Consider the following 19,422-nt stretch of genomic DNA (forward strand, 5'->3'; position numbering starts at 1 on the left):
TGCGGCTGCGGAGTGATACTGTGTGTATGCAAGCCCGCATCTAGGACGGATCTATGTATCATGGCTGAAGACCTGTTGAGTAATAAAGATACCTCATACAAAGGTCTACGGATACCTTATTACTCTCCATGACCTGCGGTCAGCTATATAGCATAAAGGACTATTACACCGTCTTTCTTGAACAATCCGAAGTGTTGCCAAACGTTTGATTTGTAGGTATTTTTCGGTGCGCTGTGTTTCTCTTTCTCCTCAACTTCCGTGTGTGTTGATAACTGAGACTCTCGGCCTCGGGCGAAGCAAATATCCAAATCAAAGATCGTCTCTGCTGAGCGTTGACGCAATCGATGCATCGCGAGTTCAACCCGGTTCAACCCAAACTGTAGCCGATGTGCACTCTTCAACCGGTGCACTCGCATCTTGAACGTTATGCCGATGCGAATCGGTGAATCTTAAACATCTCTACTAGATGCCGTTTGCATGGTGGAGAGCAGCAAGGTGATGAAGGGACCTTTGAAGACAGCGCCACTGCAGCGCATGCGCACTTCTTATCTCATAATTATGACTTTTTATCTCATAATTATGACTTTTTATCTCATTATTATGACTTTTTATCTCATAATTATGACTTTTTATCTCATTATTTCGACTTTCTTATCTCATAATTATGACTTTATCTCATTATTATGACTTTTTATCTCATTATTTCGACTTTTTTATCTCATAATTATGACTTTTTATCTCATAATTTCGACTTTCTTATCTCATAATTATGACTTTTTATCTCATTATTTCGACTTTTTTATCTCATAATTATGACTTTTCATGGGGATTTTATTTTTTTCAAGTGGCGGAAATGGGCTTCCATAGTTTAATTCCATAATCTCTGGCTTTTTTGGCGTCCGTCAGGAACTGAATTTCAAAATAAAAATAACCGGAAACAGACGTAGGCATTTCGAGCGATTACCCAAGATCCTCAGCTATGGTTTTAAGCTCGCTGATTGGATGTGTTAGCCGCAATGCATGCTGGGATTTTGTGTTTATATGATATGAAATCCGGAAAACATTTTAAAAGAATAAAATAATACTTAATTCCGAGTGTTCTTGGTTTTGTCTTTGAAAGTCATCACATCACGGCATTGTAATACACGGTTCGGCTGCATTACATATTACAGATCTGCCGTAGTTCTTTACTTAGAGAGCCCTGATGAGAAGACCTTTGGAAAAACTGGAAGAAATGCCGCCGAAACTGAATACTTGACGTGAATCATAAATATATTCAACAATTAAACAACATCTTCAATTTCTCTTCACACAATACGTCTCCTTGCAGTATCAACACTAATTCGGCTGACTTTTACATTTGAGCTAATTCACAGATATATATGTATATATATATATATATATATGTTATATTTACACCATAACGGTGCACAGCTGATAAAAAAGGACTGTCGTTTTCAAAGATATTACTGATTTTCTTTGAATGTAAGAATGTAAATACTGAGTCTGAAATAGTATAGCAATATGCTGTAAAATTATGTGAAAGCATGAATAAAATGTGTCCTACACTAATAATACAAAGTTATTATGGCTGTGTGTACCTTGTGTGCACCGCCTAGTGGTTAAAGCACGTTATTGAATTATTGTTTTTATGTGTTATAATATAACACATAAAAACAATAATGTACTCTTAATATTTTTTTCATCAAATATTATTTGAATATTTGAATACAAATATGAAGAGTACATACTTTCATAGGGGGAAAGTAGAAGGTCTGTGATAGAAATATAGAATATAAAAAATCAAGAAGACACTATAAGTGATCTCTACAATAAAACAGTTTAGTGCAGGATGTATACAGATATTAATAGGAGGGGGTGCAAAACAGAAACACGAATTAACCTTAATTAAACATTAAATAACAGATTAAGGTCTTCTTTTAAATAAGAAAACAACTTTGGGGGTATCTATCTACAGATAAATATTAAGCCTGACAAAGTACTTAACGTCTAATATATTGCTTTCCTGCAATGTTAACTATGTTGAAGCACTTGTTTTAACTGATATTATACACATTAATTATACTCTTATGTATGTAGATAGAATAAGAAATGTGCAGAATATGACAGTTTAATGGTGGAGGTACACACATATTGATAGATGTCTTGTAATGCACTGTTGAGGAACCTGTGACCCAAGTTTTTCATTCATTGCATAACTACACCGTAGTTGTGTATGATATGTCAATAAACCTTTGAAAATCTTGAAAGGGATGTGCAAAATAGCCATAATATACAGTCTTTAATTAACTATTAGTAGAGAATAACGAGTAATGAATATACTTTATTACTCGTTTCCATTCATGTCAATTGCAGATACATGTTTAGTCTTCTCAAGCACCAACTATCAAATATCTCCTGATTGTTGGCACTTGACAATCACCTTACCTGAATTTTACTCAAGTCACGTGTAACTAAAGTCTGATTTAAGGGTTGTTTATATTTCACATAATTAATCAGAATCTGCAAAGTAACTCAAATAAATGCAGTGGAGTAAAAATACCAGGTTAACCTCTGAATTGTCGTGGAGTAGAATTACAAAGTAGCAATGAGCTGTCATGTGGGTATATATTAATGCTATATATTAATGCTGCGCATTATGGACAGCGATTTTCACCCATTTATTAATTATATGTTTTACATTTGATAACACCAATGTGTTTAATACTGGCAACTTCTAATTGTGGGAAAAACGAAAACGTTCAGTAGAGACGTCCCATAGAACATTTTGCGAAACACAATAGCCAGCATGTGTAGTTCTGGGGGGGGCGTTCGATTCCAGTTTTGGATAGTCTGGCGTGGTTTCGTTCCATTTCACACAGCTGTTTGACGCTCTGCGTAACCTTACCGGGACTGTAGTCCTAAACGATAGCTGGGGATTATGGGTAGTGTAGTGTCTTCGGCCATCCTAAACTCAGAAATGTTGACAATCGCAATGATGCTCGAAATGTCCCTTTAGGCCTATGTCTGTTTCCGGTTATTTTTATTTTGAAATTCAGTTCCTGACGGACGCCAAAAAAGCCCGAGATTATGGAATTAAACCAATAAATAAAAGCAAGGATAATTGTGGTTATTGGTGAGTAATAACAGTGTGTTATTTTGAAAAGAATAACGAATTAGAAGGAAAAAAATATTTACAAATACAGATTTCCGTATCTGAGGCTCTGAGCCCATTTATTGTCTGAGCCCCATTTATTTTCCTCACAGACGGCAACAAAAGTCCGAAATTATACGATTTAAAATAAAAGCAATAATTGTGGCTTGATATTGAGTAAGAGAACATGTTTTTATGAACCACACAGCTTCAGTCTCCCAAGACCCGACCGGAGAAAAAGACCGTGCTGCAGGCTTTTAAAATCGTGCTGTGCAACACGAAAAAAAGGGGCAAATCGTGTTGGTGAACACGAATCAATAGATTAAAAATCGTGTTGGTGAACACGAAATGCCGTGAGACTGGGTTGTCCCTCATGGGGACAAAATGGAGGTCCCCATGAGGGGAATCATTAATTTTAGGGTGAAGACTTGGTTAGGTTAAGGGTTAGGGTCAGGCATGTGTTGGTTATGGTTAAGGTTAGGATAAGTGTCCAGGAAATGCATGTAAGTCAATGTAATGTCCCCTGAAGTGATGTATACATGGTATGTGTGTGTGTGTGTTTGAACAATGACATCAGGTGGAACTCTTTTCATAACCAATAAGTACACAGCAGTAAAATAACTACCTTTTGCAATCTTTATTCAGCTAATGGAAAAATAAGTTCACAGATCAGTTTAGTCCACACAGGTAAATAAGGAGTTAATGACCTAATATCTGCTAATAAGCACAACAAAATCGGCTACAAAAAACACATTATCTTGATACAAACAAAAGCATATTTTAAATGGACACAATGAATAATGCTGACTAAATAATATCACATAATTCAAAACAACATGAGTGAGGACAGATATGTCCTGATGGTGAATAACATGGATCTCTACAGGTGAGATGTATACAAAAAGAAGCTCATATTAAGACCTGAGTTCTGCTGATAGCTGCAAAACAAGATCATGTTTTGGTCATATCTTTTTAATCAAATTACAAACAACCTGTACAACATGGCTGGTTCCTTTGTAGAGTACAAATCTGTTTTAAAAAGACCAATTCCTTTTCTTGAAGCATGGTCTAAGCGAGTACAAAATTACCAAAACAAATAATTGAGAGATGTGTTGCACAATGCAAAGATTCACATTTTTACAATATAAAAATATTATTTCCCCAGCTTGTAAGAATGTTCTGTTTTAAGAAATCCAATGTGTGTCTATTGGAGTTTGATCATTTGTAAGTGTGTGCAGATGAAGTCTCTTCATGATCACAAGACACTTCAAGACAAGACACTGGTACTTGCGTACCATGCTGCGAATGGATCTGGCCCTTCCTACATCCAGGACATGGTTAAACCGTACACCCCAGCACGTGCACTACGCTCTGCATCAGCCAAACGACTCGGTGCACCCTCGCTGCGAAGGGGACCCAAGTTCCCATCAGCAGAAACACGTGGGTTTGCTATCCTGGCTCCAAAATGGTGGAATGAGCTCCCCATTGACATCAGGACAGCAGAAAGCTTACACACCTTCCGGCGCAGACTGAAAACTCATCTCTTTCGACTCCACCTCGAGCGATAGAACTACTAACAAAGAACTGCTAACAGAGCACTTATATACTAATAAAGGACTGGCGTATCTATAGCCAGTTGAGTAGCACTTGAAATACTTGGCTCTATGAAACCTGATGTACTTATATGATTCTGTTTTCTTCAAGGTTGTGTCTTCCTGGTCGAATGTACTTATTGTAAGTCGCTTTGGATAAAAGCGTCAGCTAAATGCAATGTAATGTAATGTAATCACACCCCTGTTTCTTTTCTATTTCAAAATATGGTCTAGGTTCCCATGCTAACTGCAGAAACACCAGACTTCCACATTCAGGGGCACCTGACATGTCTATATCTGTTTATAGGACCATGCTAAATGCTAATCCATACTGTAACAGTAAGTGATGGTCATTAATAGGGATGCTGTGGGTCCCCACTGTGTGTGTCCCCACTGCAGTCAGCATGTCGTTGTGTCCCTGAGCAAGACACTTCACCCCAGTTTGCTCCTGTGGGGATTGCCCACAGTATTGAATGTATGTAAGTTGCTTTGGATAAAAGTGTCTAACAAGGGACATGTAATGTAATTGGGTGGAGCAGTGATGACGAGTAAGTTAGCATCGCAAGAACTCCCTTGACAAAAAGCATGGGATTTTTCAATTTGATTTTGGAATATAGCAGAAAATAAGATCTGTGGCAAAGACACGTTTATGATATGTATACGTTTTGTTCAGCAGGATAATCTCGACATATTTACATCACTTTTATAATAGTTGAAGCACAAATGAAGAAAAATGGCTTAACCTGTTAAACCCCATCCCTGTTTTTCAGGTTTCAGGCTCGAAAATGACATTTCCAGAACAAATGACCATAACTAGACTTCTAAAAAGGGTTAAATTAATAATCTTTTTTCTCAAAGTAATGATAAACCTGTGAGTTGGATGTAGAAAAGTCAGAATCAATATAGATGTTTTTTATTTTAAAGAAAATTCAGATTGAACATAGTAAAAAAAACTGTAAATTATAGTGCCCGTCCAAAATTTATTTTTTACTTGTAGTGAAAACTACCCTTGGATGATGGTAAGGTAGACTAAAAGCTTTAGGAATCCAAAGTACAACATATAATAAGTACCCTGTATCAAGATTGATGCAAAACAAGTGACATTTGACCTTTTTAGAGAGGTTTAGCAAAAAAAACTCCACCTCTGAAGTGATTTGGGTGGAAATGGGCGTTTTTGCCGTTTCTCTGGAACCCATTGGTCGATTTTGATGATTGACATCTCTTTTGAACCGTTAGAGCCAATAGAATCGAAGGGGAATTTCCACATATGCACCAACGTTACCAAAAAAAAGTGGGGGCTATGCGCATGCAGTTTCCCCAAATCGAAACCTATCTCGCTCTGAAATCTGAAAACTAGGTTTATTGCTGGTGGATTATCAGAAATCATTTCAAAGTGACACACTGGATTAACCTATGGATTAACTTCAGCAGCTTTTTTATCGTTTTAATGCCATTGAAGACCACTTTTGACCAGACTACGACACAGGTAAGACATATTCTCGTTTTGGCTACCTAGCGCCACGTGTTTTGATGTCTGTTTTTGTTAATGTTGTCACGAGTTCTTATCATGGAGTGATGATATATATACCTATCGATTCTGTGTATTCTCACGATGCTAATCGATATGTTGGATGTGCAGTTACGATAAGTAATAAGGGTGTTATGAGTGAGTTTCTGTGCAAACGGCGTTAGCATTTTTTCCGCTCGTGGCTAATTCAGAGGCTCAGCGTTAGCTTTGTGATTTTTATGCAAAAAAAAAGATCAGTTAGCTGAGTTTCTTCCCGTTACATGGATATGAAGCATTCATAGTTTATTAAATATTAAGAAGCCCTCAGACGCTGTTTCCTGCGGGGGGCGGGTCGATGGGGTTCAACAGGTTAATGCTCTAACCAAACTGCCGCTAAGCTAAAGGCGGATAATCTTTAGCGTGACAGTGTGTCCTATTCTCATTTAGTCACTTTTTAAATCTGCTGTTTCTAAGCCACGTAAAACACGATGACTTTCACCAGTGGGGTGTTTAATGACGTATGTTATGTCGTAGAACAAATCATGAATATCTTGTAAGCTTGTAACCACAGAATTTATTTCAGGCCTCTAACTAAGAACTGAACACAAAAACATTGTCTAATGCGGCTTTCACACCAGCGCTTTTCCCTTTCTCGCTCCGAGCAGGAGCTTTTCTGGTTCAGCTCCGGTTTCCCTTTTCTGCTCCCGCTCTGTTCACACCGCCCAGAGCTGCCGCTGCCGCGTCATGACGTCACCGTTTATGTGCCTGCTTCATAAAATCCAAACCGCGCGGAATCCCTCACATCGACAACAACAACAATGGCCGATTGTATTGAAGCGCTGTTCGCTTTGGTTATCCTCTTACGAAACGAAATGGAAGGCATCGGACGACTTTACAAGGGACGACTTTACTTGTAACTTTACAAACATCACATGCGAAATGCAAGACTTCTTTGTGGTCTTCAGCATCAACGACGAATCTGTCCCCGCCTCCACGTAAGAGAGACGTAAGCGACTCCGCCTCTTAGCTCCGAAGCTCTTGCCTCTAGACCGACAATGTTTTGGAGCTGGAAGTAAACCGGATTCCGGAGCTAAGAGGCGGCGCCTCTGCGGTGTGAACAGGAAAAACCGGTACTTTTCAGGCTCCAGCTCGGAACCCGGAGCTGCTAAAACTCATTTCCATGTTTAGCACTCATTCCTGCACTACTCTATAACACCATTGCTTTGAATCAAGATGAAAACGTACAGTAGTGTGTCAGCCTGCACACTACAGACGCTTCAACACAGCATGAGAAAGTGTTTTTATGTGTCTGCATTTACCCTGTTATGTAGCTGCGTGTGTGTATTCAAATGTGAAAAAAACAAAACTTAAGGCTGAAGCTTAGCCGTGTGGAGAAGGAGATGCTATGTGTTCCCCTGAGTGTTCTGTGCTGCTTAGCCCCGGTAGATTTGATTCCCTGTCTTATGTAATATCATTTGTGGAACCAAATAAAGTATTCAGGTGTGTGGTGTGTGTGTGTGTGTGTGTGTGTGTGCGTGTGTGTGTGTGTGTGCGTGTGTGTGTGTGTGTGTGTGTGTGTGTGTGTGTCACTGTGAATCCTCCTAAATTCTGCTGATTCTCTTGGGCTTGCGACCCGGTGTAGCCTCGCTGCTCCCTCTCTTCTGAGCGGAGCGAGTCAGAAGCCCCTCTGCCCTCTCAACTCTAGCACTGCGGCGTGTGGTCTGAGGCGGGGGGGTGATCACCACTGAAGGGACAGACCTCCCTCTAAGGACTCTCTTCCCAGTCTCTACAGGCTCCTCCTCTTGCTCTTCACCTTCCTCTTCTTCTGAATCCAGTACCAGATGGATCTTCTCCCTCCCCTCCTCTGGTTCCTTCTGACCCTTCCCCTCTGGGTCGGTCTCCCCCGGCTCCCCCCCCTCATCGTTCTCACTGTAGTCCACTCTTGGCCTCTTCCGTACGGATCTCCGCGGCGAGTCCTCTACTTCTTGGTCTTTCTGTCTTTTGGATTTTGGAGAGGATGAAGGAGGTGTTTCCACTTTGCTCCTGAGAGCTCTTTCTGCTTCTTCCTCTTCCTCCCCAGATTCATCTTCACTTAGAGCCTCTGCAGCAGATCCTTCAAGGACTGTGCTCTCCTCTTCCTCAGCCGTGTGTGTCTCCTCTTCCTCAGCCTCCTCACTGTCTTCTCCAGGCACTGCTGCTCCCTCCTCTTCCTCTGCTTGCGTGTCTTCAGGTGCAGGAGCTTCTTCCTCTTTCTGGTGCTGGGCTCTTCTGGATGTACGGCTAGGCGCTGCAGCAGCAGACTTCCTTCCCTTCCTCAGAACTCTTGTTTCTATAACTGGTTCTTCTTCTTGTGCGCTTCCTCCTCCAGCCACCTCTTCCTCGTCATCTTGTTGTCCAGCGTTAAGTCTGTCTGCAGCTGTTTCTTCACCAGAAGCACACTCCTCCTCTCCGACCGTCTCTTGCTCTGCCTCAGGTTCTTCTTCTCCCTTCTCCACCTCTGTGAGTTCTTCCTCTCTATCCTCTTCCTGGATCTTCTCGTCTGTGCTGACCTCTGTGTCTGCAGCTTCCTGCGGCACAGCTTCCCTTTCCTCGGCTTCTGCCTCTCCAGGAGCTTCTTCCTCGGTCTGCCGCTGTGTGCGGGCTCTCTTGGAGGAACGTCTCGCTGCAGCAGACTTCCTTCCACCTCCCAGAGCTCTTGTTGCTACTGGCGGTTCTTCTTCTTCTGCGCTTTCTCCTCCAGCTTCCTCTTCCTCGTCATCTTGTTTTTCTGCAGTAGGTGTGTCTCCTGCCTCCTCCTCCTCAGACGCACCTTTGGCCTCGCCACCCTCTGCTGTCTCCACGGTCTCCTGGGCGCTCTCTGCTCCTTCAGATGTGGAGGTTGGCTGTTCCTCCTCCACTGTCTCCGGCGTTGGGACAGCTTCTTCTGCAGTCTCTGTGTCCTCGCCTGCCTGCTCTTCCTCTGGGACAGGTCCCTCCCCTCCCTCCCATCCCTCCCCCTGCTCCTCATCAACCGCTTGTTCTGCGTTCTCTGACTCTTCATCTCCTGCTGCAGAAACCTCTTCCGGCTTTTCTTCTTCTTCCTCTCCCTTTACCTCTCCCACCTCCTTCTCTTCCTCTGCCCCTTTCCCCTCTTCCTCTACAACATCTCCCCCCTCTTCTTCCTTTTCTTCTTCAGGTTTCTTGGGGCTTTTTGTGCTTGTCTGTGCAAAAGGGATACTCTTCTTCCTTCCTCTCCTCAGAACCCTGACTTCAACGGCCGGTTCCTCCTCCTGGATTTCAGAAGCTGCCTCCTTTTCTCCATCCCCCTTTTTCTGTCTGCTTCTCGCTGCTCGGGTTCTTGGCGTGGCTTCGGCCGCTTGCTTCCTACTACTTCTCCTGGTTCTGCTTTCGGTGCCGGTAGCTTCCTGCTCCACTTCATTGGAACGTTCACCCTCTTCTGTAGCTTGTGCCGTCACTGCTTCCCCTTTCTCCTCTTCCACCGTCACCACCTCCGGCTCAGGAGCATTCTCCTGAGCCGTTGCTGGTGTTTGTTCCTGCGCGTCATTCCGCAGTGTCTCCTGGAGATCAGGTTCCTCGCTAGGTTGCTCCTCCACTGAAGGTGTTGCCTCTTGTGTTGAGTCAGCAGTAAGGTCAGGCTCTCCTTCTTGGACCAAAGGATCCTCAGCATCAGCTTCCGGGGCTTCCTCCGTGTCCTCTTCTGTTGGTGGCTCCTCTGTTGATCCCAGCCCTGCTTCTTCTCCATTACTTCCATCAGTACTCGCCTCTGCAGCCGCCTTCTCGACACCTTCCTTTGGCTCCAAACGTTCCTCTCTTTCAGAGGCAGCTTCGTGTTCAATCTCTTCCTCAGCCTCTTCCTTCGCTGCCTCTGCTTCCTCCACACTTTCCTCTTCTTGGACGCCTTTACGGCTTCTTCTAGACTTGCCCTTGGGTGTGTCAGAGATGGCTTTCCTCCCACGTCTCCGTGTGGTCACTGCCGGTCCTTCCTCTTCTTCACTGTTTCCTGCATCCACTTCCTTCCTGCTTCTTGTTGTGCGTCTTGGTGTCGCGGCGCTTCTCTTGGCTCTGTTTCTCAGAGCTCTGGTCACGACAACTGGTGTGTCCTCCTCTCCCAGGCTCATTGGCTCATCTCCTTCCTCCGCTGGTGGAAGACTCTCTTCAGCGGGGTCTGGGACGTCTTGCTCTCTTTCTGCACAGATGTCTGCAGACTCCACTGGAGCTGTGCCTGCTTCCTCTGCCTCACGCTGCTCCTCCTCAGCAGGGTCTGTTTCTGCTTCCTCCACCTTCTGTGCACCGCTATCCTCCCCCATGGTGTCTTTCTCCCCCATGGTGTCTTTCTCCCCCGTGGTGTCTTTCTCCCCCATGGTGTCGTCCTCCCCCATGGTGTCGTCCTCCCCCATGGTGTCTTTCTCCCCCATGGTGTCGTCCTCCCCCATGGTGTCGTCCAGCTGCTGCTGCTGCCCTTCACTTTCCTCGGCTGGCTTTTCTTCTCTCGTTTCAATAAGCATTTCTTTCTCTGCCACAATGGCAGATTGTTTTTCTTCTGCTTCCTCAGAATTGTCCTCAAGCTCTTGCTTCTCGCCGGTGTCTGCAGATCCCTCTGAGCTGTGTTCCTGCTTCCCTCCAGCCTCCTCTCCGTGTTGCTCTTCTGGAGCAGCAGTCTCTCCATCCACTGCTTCATCGGCCTCCTTCGCACTAAGGTGATGGCTCGTTGTTTTTATGTCCACCAAGATCACAGTGGCTTTCTGGAGCATGAGGATTTCAGAGCTGGTGTCCTTCTCCTGAGGCTCTCCAGTCTCGCTAGGAACCTCCTCAGGTGTGACTGTCTCTGAAGCAGCAGCAGCAGCAGCAGCAGCAGCAGCAGCTGTGTCAGGCTCTTGTGTCACGTCCTCTGCCACAGCTGTGTCACCGACTGCCTCTTGCTCAGGTTCTGTAGTCTCTTCCTCCACCTGCACCTCCTCCACCTCCTTGCCCTCCTCCACCTGCACCTCCTTGCCCTCCTCCACCTTCACCTCAGTAGAAGGAGCAACTTCCTCTGCCTTTGGAACAGTTTCTTCTCCCGCTACAGTCTTTTCCTCGGTGGATATCTCTCCTTCTGTTTTGTCTGCTTCCTCTCCTACCTGCTGGTGTTCCTCCATAGGGGCACCTGCTCTCTGTTCCCCTTCACCGAGGGGCTCCTCCTCTTGCTTTTGAACATCTCGGCTTTGTTTGGTAGCGACTTTATATCTGCCTCTCAGAGCTCTCTTCTGTACAACCGGAGGCTCCTCCTCCTCCTCCTCCTCCTCCTCCTCCTCAGAGACATCGGGTTTGTTTTGTGTCGCCTCCTCACCCGTTTGTTTTCCCTCACGTTCATCCGTGACCTTTTCCTCCTCGTGACCCGGTGTTGCTGCGGTCTCCGCCGTGAGCTCCAGTTCTTCCTGCTGTTTCTCCGTCTCCTCTTCATTTTCTTCCAGCTTGTTTTCGGCCAGTTCTTCCCCCGCAACCACATCCTCTTTTGCGGAGGTCTTCTCCTCCTGTGCTTCTCCCCCAGCGACAGCTTCAGGTGCAGAAACTGCATCGACCTCCTCCCTTACTCTCTGGCTGCGTCGTGTGTATTTCCGTGTGGTTCTGGGTGTGCTCACTACAGTTCTTCCTCTCAGAGAGATCCGTCCACCCTGGGCTGCAGGTCCCTCTTCCTCCTCCTCCTCCTCCTCCTCCTCCTCCTGCTTGCTGTGACGGGTAGATTTGCGTCTGGGGGTTTTACCCTGCGCAGCTTTTTTGGGCTTCACAACGGCTCCTCTTGTTTCTTCAGCTTCACCGTCCTCTGCTGCTGCATGTGTTGATAAACTGACCACTTGCTGTTCAACTGTTGCTGCCTGTTCCACGCTGTGCAGAGTCTCTGCTTCCTTGGGCACCAATGAAATGTCTCCACAGAGCGGCAGCGCCGCAGTATCTCCCTCGATTCCCGATGCCACATTCTCAACAGCTATCTGAGAGTCATGAGAGCAGGTATTCAGATCCTGGGGGGCATCGCCTCCGTCTGGTCGGCCCAATATAGTTGCTTCTGTATCAGCTACTTCCTGTCCTTGTTCTCCAGGGACAACACTGATCACATCCTAAAAAATAAACATAGGAAATTAAACCATGAACGAGTTTCTGTCCTGGCCATGTAGGCAGATGAGAGTTTGCATATACACACCTCAGTCTGGAGCGATTCAGCAACGTGCTCCTCTCTGGGGGTTTCTGCTTCGATATCCTCAATTCTAAAAGATGTTAGAGAGCACTTGTTCATTTCAAGCATAACGTGGTAACAAACAAGCCGAGTGTTATAACCACTCCAAATGTGGCTCTGACAAGAGAACGTGCCACAAAGCTGTCATGACAGACAATGACGCGCTAGACTTTTGGCTTTTACACAACTCTGACCGGGGGGGGGAGCACGCTCGTGAACTGTTAGCGCCGTGTTTATGGGGGTTATTCCCTATCTTTATTCAAGAGCGTGGTATTTAAATTTGAGAGCATACTTTATGTATTTATTTCCCTCAAATAGTGCCCTCGCACTCAAATAGTGCCTGCTTGCACTTAGATCTGCTCTGCTTGTGCTCAAACTGTACGCTTGCACTCAGATATATTGCTGCTCAGAATTATTCTGTGCGCGCTCCAAACTTTTGTGCAACAATCCTGTCAAAATCCCTCAACCAATAGGAGGCCAGGTGTCCTTGCGGGTGCGTTCGCTTGACTTATTACAGCGTCCCGTAAGGGTGGTTACTCTTTGGCTTATAAACTCCCGCCCTCCACGGCTTTATAACATAACATGTACTTCACTTCGCTGTACAACTTTTTTTTGGGGGGGGGGGGGGGGGGGGGGGGGGTGTAAGCACAGTTAGTACATGTTTATAAAACGGACAATTCAAATCAAGCAATCTGATGTTTCTTAGTCGTGATATAATTTTTTTCATTTCATTTCAAACCTTTATTTATACAGATAAATCCCATTGAGATCATTGATCTCTTTTCCAAGGGAGACCTGCTCAAGTAGTTCCACATGAAACATAAAAACATAAACAGAACAACAAAAGGACATCATACAGCATCATTTACATAATTATCCACATAAGCAGGTACCAATAGCTTCCGATTGAGTAGCATCCAACCGAGCTTTATAATGAGCATATATCATATAATTGTAGTTTCACAAGTCAGTATCCCTCCGCGTCTGAGAACCGTTACAACCATATGGTTACAACTGTTACATTACGTCAGTCACAAAACTAACTAACTAACAAAGCTTACAATGGAAACATTTAAGGTTAACTTCGACCTCCGGGGTGGCCTTACTGTGGAGGAGTGGATTGAGAAGTGCCTATCTCCAGAAAAAAAAAGCACCTAAACGACGACAATGCTGTCTGTCTAATATGTTCTCTAGCTGTTATTGTTGTTGCATAGCAACCACCTCGCACTATGTTTTGTGCAGAAGGCAACGGAGGGACTATTTTATTTTGAACATCATTATTTAATAATAAAAACTATTTAAATTGGAGTGTGTATTTTTCTTTCACATTGCCAGCCACACGTGGTAACCGTTTTATAAATGCAATAGCTCACTTCAGGCCGTGATATACGAATATCTATACAATATGGTTGTCGACACTCCGCTTCGCGTCGGGCCGAACCAAGCCGTAGCACAACAGTGCTGGAGCAGAACAACAGTCTGGAGGAAGAAGTGGGCCGGTCGGAAAATGCACTAGCAATCCCCCCTCCCAGAGCTCTCTATATGGCGCTGCCCCCTCCCCCCGTTGACAATTTACTAGTGATAACGAGGGCCGGTCGAGATTCCCGGGCTGATTTTTAGTCCCAGTACGCCACTGAACGTAGCTATTATGTAAGGTGCTGGTATATATATATATATATATATACTAACTGTGCTTCCCCCCCCCCCCACCAAAAAAAGTTGTAAATCAAACAAGTGAAGTACATGTTATAAAGCCGTGGAGGGCGGGAGTTTATAAACCAAAGAGTAACCGCCCTTACGGGACGCTGTAATAAGTCAAGCGAACGAACCCGCAAGGACACCTGGCCTCCTATTGGTTGAGGGATTTTGACAGGATTGTTGCACAAAAGTTTGGAGCGCACACAGAATAATTCTGAGCAGCAATATATCTGAGTGCAAGCGTACAGTTTGAGCACAAGCAGAGCAAATCTAAGTGCAAGCAGCACTATTTGAGTGCGAGGGCACTATTTGAGTGCGAGGACAGGGTTTGAGCGAAATAAATACATAAAGTATGCTCTCAAATTTAAATACCACGCTCTTGAATAAAGATAGGGAATAACCCCCATACGTGTTTTGCATGCCCACTGCACCACGCGGGAGCGCGCACAGATTTTTCCGTCATTGTTAAAAGAAATCCGTCAGACGGAAAATATTGGGTTAACGCGACCTCTGCTCACCAGACACAGCACAAAACACAGTTCACACACATTACACAAAATAAATGTCATCTTAAAGTGACTTAGTGGGTGTTTTAAAAGGATGGTCGCAGCTGATGGAATAAAGGATTTCTTGTTGACCTTTTTTTCCTGCCTTCCTCTGAGTTGTACGTTCTGATGAGATTCATTCGATGTACAGCCATTTGAAATGGAGACGTCATATTACAAGCATTTCAATTGAATTTCCCAATTCCCTTATTTGCATTCAAGCCTTCTCCAGGAGTATCCTGGATTCTTTCACACACACCTGATTATTCTTTCGGACTTGTCCTCTGCAATCTTTTCAGCCATCTTCCTTCGTTTTGAGCCACTGCTTCTTCCCCGGGCTGTAAGGGGCGCCTCCGCCTCAGAAACTGAAACAATTGGTACAATCTTCCTTAATGTGTTGAAAAAGACATGCATTAAAGGCTATCTACTGTTACTTTAAGGGATTGCCTCCAAATGGCGGGTGGCTAGCAGCTAATGGAGCTAGCAATGCTAACAGCGCGAGTGGGAACCTGGTCATTGGTAGCGGCTATATGAGCGCTGTGCAGAGACTAATAAAAGTGTCTATAACACACAGTGGTCTACTGCTATATTAATGCTCAGAAGGCCTGAGAACCTTTAATATACAATCTGAGGAAACTTCTGTTAACATAGATTTCAAATGCTAGCGTTCTCACCTTTGGTAGCGCTCAGTACGGTCACTTCCTCCTACAAATTGAAATCACAGCGATTATTTTTACTTTAATTATTTTGTTTCTCAAAAACATTTGTTTCAATTTGTAATGAAAAAATAATTATGTACCACAATTTCAACTGTGCATTCCATAGATTCAGCTTCTTTTATTTGAGTGCTTATTGCCTCCATCACCACATCCTTTTCAGTGATCACCAGGGATTCCTCTGTGAACGTCAGACTCTTGGATACGGCTGAGAAACACAGGTACAGGCAGTGTGTCAGCCTTAGACATTGCATTCTTTGCAGATTTCAAATAAATCATTTGACTATACCATTTATTTTGTTAGGCATCACAAGGTATCCCTTAACAAAAAGCCATGGGATGTTTAAGAAAGTAGGCTCTGTGGCAGCAGGAGGATCTCCACATGTTAACACCACTTTGTGAAGCGTGAATGCAATTGGCAGAAAAAAGAAAAAAAACGTAATGCTACAAACAAACGACATCACAGTATCACCACCGCTAAGCTAAAGGCAGATTTGAGTCGGCGTGAAGATGTTCAGTCGTTTTTTTGTCAACTATAGCAACAGTTGTTTTTTTAAACAGAAGCTTCAGACATTCACCAGTGGAGTATTTACTGATGCGTTTTATGACAATACTTGAATATCTCATAAGCTAGTGTTAACCATAGGGCTGCTCGATTATGGCAAGAATCATAATCTCGATTATTTGGGTCAATAATTGATATCACGATTATTAGAAACGATGATCCATTGACTTTGAAAACATCCATTTATTGAAAAAGAAAAATGTGAACGGTATGTTTTTAACAGTTGATTACCCTGAACTTTAAGTAGAATTCAACTGAAAAACCAATACATTTTTTTATTTAAAAATAAAAATAAAATAAATAATCGTTTTATTTAGATTATGTTGTTTTCATAATCGTTGCAAGCCAAAATCGTAATTGCGATTAAAATACGATTAATTGAGCAGCCCTAGTTAACCACAGACCGTATTACAGGCTTCTAACCACAAACACATTCAAAGAAACAGCTGACTAAGAGGCGAGGGAACCAGAAGTGCTAAAAGTATTTCCGGGTTTTAGGATTCATTACGTCACCACTCTATTTCAGGATGATAGAATTGTTTCTTACCGATTTGATCCATGGCCTGGATCCTGCTCGAGATGTTGGTCCTCTGGTTGGGGGCCCCGATGCTCTCCACCTCCCACAGCAGATGTGTGTCTTCTGGGTACTGGCACAGGTACTTCTCACACACTACAAACAAAGAGCATTGTACTTGTATGAAATACCAGCACGAACACAGCGTCTGTGAGTCACATCGTCCATATCCATAATGTGCATCATTTACCTTTATACATGGGTTTTGTGAGCGGGTACCTCAGACCCAGACAGTCCTCTTTGGAACTGAGCACGAAGTCCTCCAGCATCTGGAGGCCGAAGCCATTCCCACGCTGACTTTTTCTAACAAATATGGAGTCCATGACAGTCAGCTGATAGCTTCTGGTTGAATAGGAACTACAAAGGGTACCTACACGGGAAACAAAAAGCATACATTGTTATTATTATGTCTTTATTAAACAAGAACCATGCATGAAGCCACAAAAAGAGAAGATGTATGCCAGCATTAGTTAGTAGATCAAATGCATCTGCAGTCCATGGGCAGGTACAGACAAAACAATCAAAAAACACTCCAAACATTACAAAGACTATTAAACAGATAATAGTATACACTGAAAAAACTCAAACGTTGACTTTAATAAATGTATTATGTCAACGGATTTCACATAACTGTATTAGCAATAATATTAAGTAAGTTATATTTTTTATTTAAACGTAATATTATTGCTTTCGACTAACATTTGATTAAAGTCAAAATTTCAGTTTTTTAAGTGCATTCCTCAAAACATCCATAAATATAACGATGAATTCCAAATACAAACAACGGTAATGTTGGTAAGACTGGTTGCTCAACTCAAAGTCTGCAGGTTTTACGCTCAGCTGGAAGCATATTCCATTTCTTGATGGCCGTAAATGAAAACGCGGATTGTTCTTAAAAAGATACACCTGATCTGGATTGATATTTGGAGAACCCAGCAGCACATTCTGGGCCTACAGATCCCTTTCTCATGTGTTGTCCTTTATGTGGGACCTACCAGAAATAATAACAGAGAGGGAAAATATTCACTTTAGCCGTAAAGAAAAAAAGATGACTCCCATTTGGTTACAAGCCGATCCTCCTACATTAGACCATTGGATCGAAACCAGTAAAGACATTCATGAGATGGAGACACGTTTGTATTAAGACTTACACACTGTAAATGGTCTCAATGCTTGAACTACTATTGGGAACACCTGTTCTATTAACCTTAAACATTTGTGAACTCACGGTCTGTGTCCATAATACAAAAGAAGTATCTTTCTTGAAACTCTAGATAACATACTGTCTTGCAACAATGTTGTTGTATTGTACTGTGCTGGTGTTGCTTGTTATTGTGTTGTTTACTTGTTTATTGTCAGAAAAGTGACACATGGAGAGCACATGAACTGTAGCTCTGAAACCCTGAGAACGATTGTCCACAGATGCTAGCTCAAGGCGGATTTGGAGTATATCTGTGTAGATGCATTATCGTGGCACACAGTACCTTGGGGTTTGACTGAGTAGAAGCCGACAGCCTCTCCGTGTCTCCAGAGGATCCTTGCATGATCTTTCTCTCCGTGGCAGAGGAAGGGGAGCTCTTCAGAGCTCATCTCCTGGGCTCTATACACGACACGATTGAGGATGTATAAGACTATCCTCTCTCCGACCGTCTCCACCTGAGGGACACACATATGGAGCATATTTTGTTGCTGGATCACAATTAAAATAATATATTTGAATTAGTAAGCAGTGAAAAACAGGAGTACCCTCTGTGAGAAAAACAGGCATGCTGGAGGCAATGCTCATCCTGAGTATAAGGATAGATTTATTTAATTGAAAGTGTTCATAAACACGTTTCTTAAATAATAGCCAACTCTTGTTCATCTCTTCACCCTCCCAGTAATACAAACTGGGAGGGTTTGTATTACTAACGTTAGCTTAAACAAACGTAACATGCAACGTTAGCCTAATCTAAAATGCTCTTCTACGGCGTACCTTTCATGTGGCTCGTCAGCGCAGACTCTCGCATCGTTATGTTGCACACTTTGCAGGAGGCTACTCGTGGGCTTGACCCTCGTCTTAGCCATGGCTTGTATTGGTCTTCTGCTAGCCAACGCTCGTTGAAGCTGCAACCTCCTGGCACACAGTCATCTATCTCTCATCAGAATGCCCAGGTCACACGTAACACAAACACCTGCAGGTCGCGCGCATAGCGCGGGAAGGTGCAGCGGAGCTGTTTTATGTAGAAGCGAAGCAATTCTTTTCTTTTAATCTAGAAAGCGAACTATTCAGTCAGACAGCAATTTATTCTAAAAGTGAAGCATTTACATTTTCAAGCACTTTATCTCAATTTCAAGCACCATTCCCAAAATGCAAGCACTTTCCCAACCTTGAAAACACCACGTCAAATTTCAAGCATTTTCAAGGATTTCAAGCAGCCGTACGTCTCCACTGGGACATGTCTCCTTGCTTTAATGTTCAAGAAGCTCTTTATTGTTCTCATACTGCCTGTGCTACAGCACCTCTTTTCACCCTCTGTCTGAAACCAGAGCCCAGTCTGCTCTGATTGGTTAGCTGGCCGCCTCTGTTGTGATTGGTCAACCGATTAGAGGTGTCCCGCCCCTTAGCCTATCAGGTACAATGTGTTAGAGCGCTAGCCAATAGAAGCGCAAGTGTTACATAGTGATGTCGCCATGTTTTATTCAGGGAACAGAGTTGGTTAACTGAGACACGATGCATTATTAAAATATATTTGTGTTTCACATCATCACTTAAATTCTCTGAACACAGCTTTAAAGTGCACTTTTAAGATTTTTTTTTGATATTGATAATAATAATAACAATAAAGCTTGGATTTATATAGCGCCTTTCAGGAAACCCAAG

At 43.4% G+C, this 19,422-nt stretch overlaps 1 protein-coding gene across 1 annotated transcript in view; it reads right to left on the reverse strand.

The window, feature by feature from the left end:
- Positions 1-3,767: 3,767 nt before the first annotated feature.
- LOC117452920 (uro-adherence factor A-like) overlaps positions 3,768-19,422 on the reverse strand; it is a 47,855-nt gene continuing 32,200 nt past the window's right edge. The window contains exons 4-11 of the mRNA XM_034091737.2: positions 18,044-18,215; positions 16,750-16,929; positions 16,533-16,655; positions 15,504-15,628; positions 15,379-15,409; positions 14,964-15,069; positions 12,429-12,492; positions 3,768-12,345 (exon numbers count right to left, since the gene is read on the reverse strand). Of these exons, the coding sequence (XP_033947628.1) occupies positions 7,855-12,345; positions 12,429-12,492; positions 14,964-15,069; positions 15,379-15,409; positions 15,504-15,628; positions 16,533-16,655; positions 16,750-16,929; positions 18,044-18,215 (5,292 nt within the window). The 3' untranslated portion in view covers positions 3,768-7,854. The remainder of the gene's footprint in view (positions 12,346-12,428; positions 12,493-14,963; positions 15,070-15,378; positions 15,410-15,503; positions 15,629-16,532; positions 16,656-16,749; positions 16,930-18,043; positions 18,216-19,422) is intronic.

This window comes from Pseudochaenichthys georgianus, chromosome 9 (genome assembly GCF_902827115.2).
Source record: "Pseudochaenichthys georgianus chromosome 9, fPseGeo1.2, whole genome shotgun sequence".
Lineage (NCBI taxonomy): Eukaryota > Metazoa > Chordata > Actinopteri > Perciformes > Channichthyidae > Pseudochaenichthys > Pseudochaenichthys georgianus.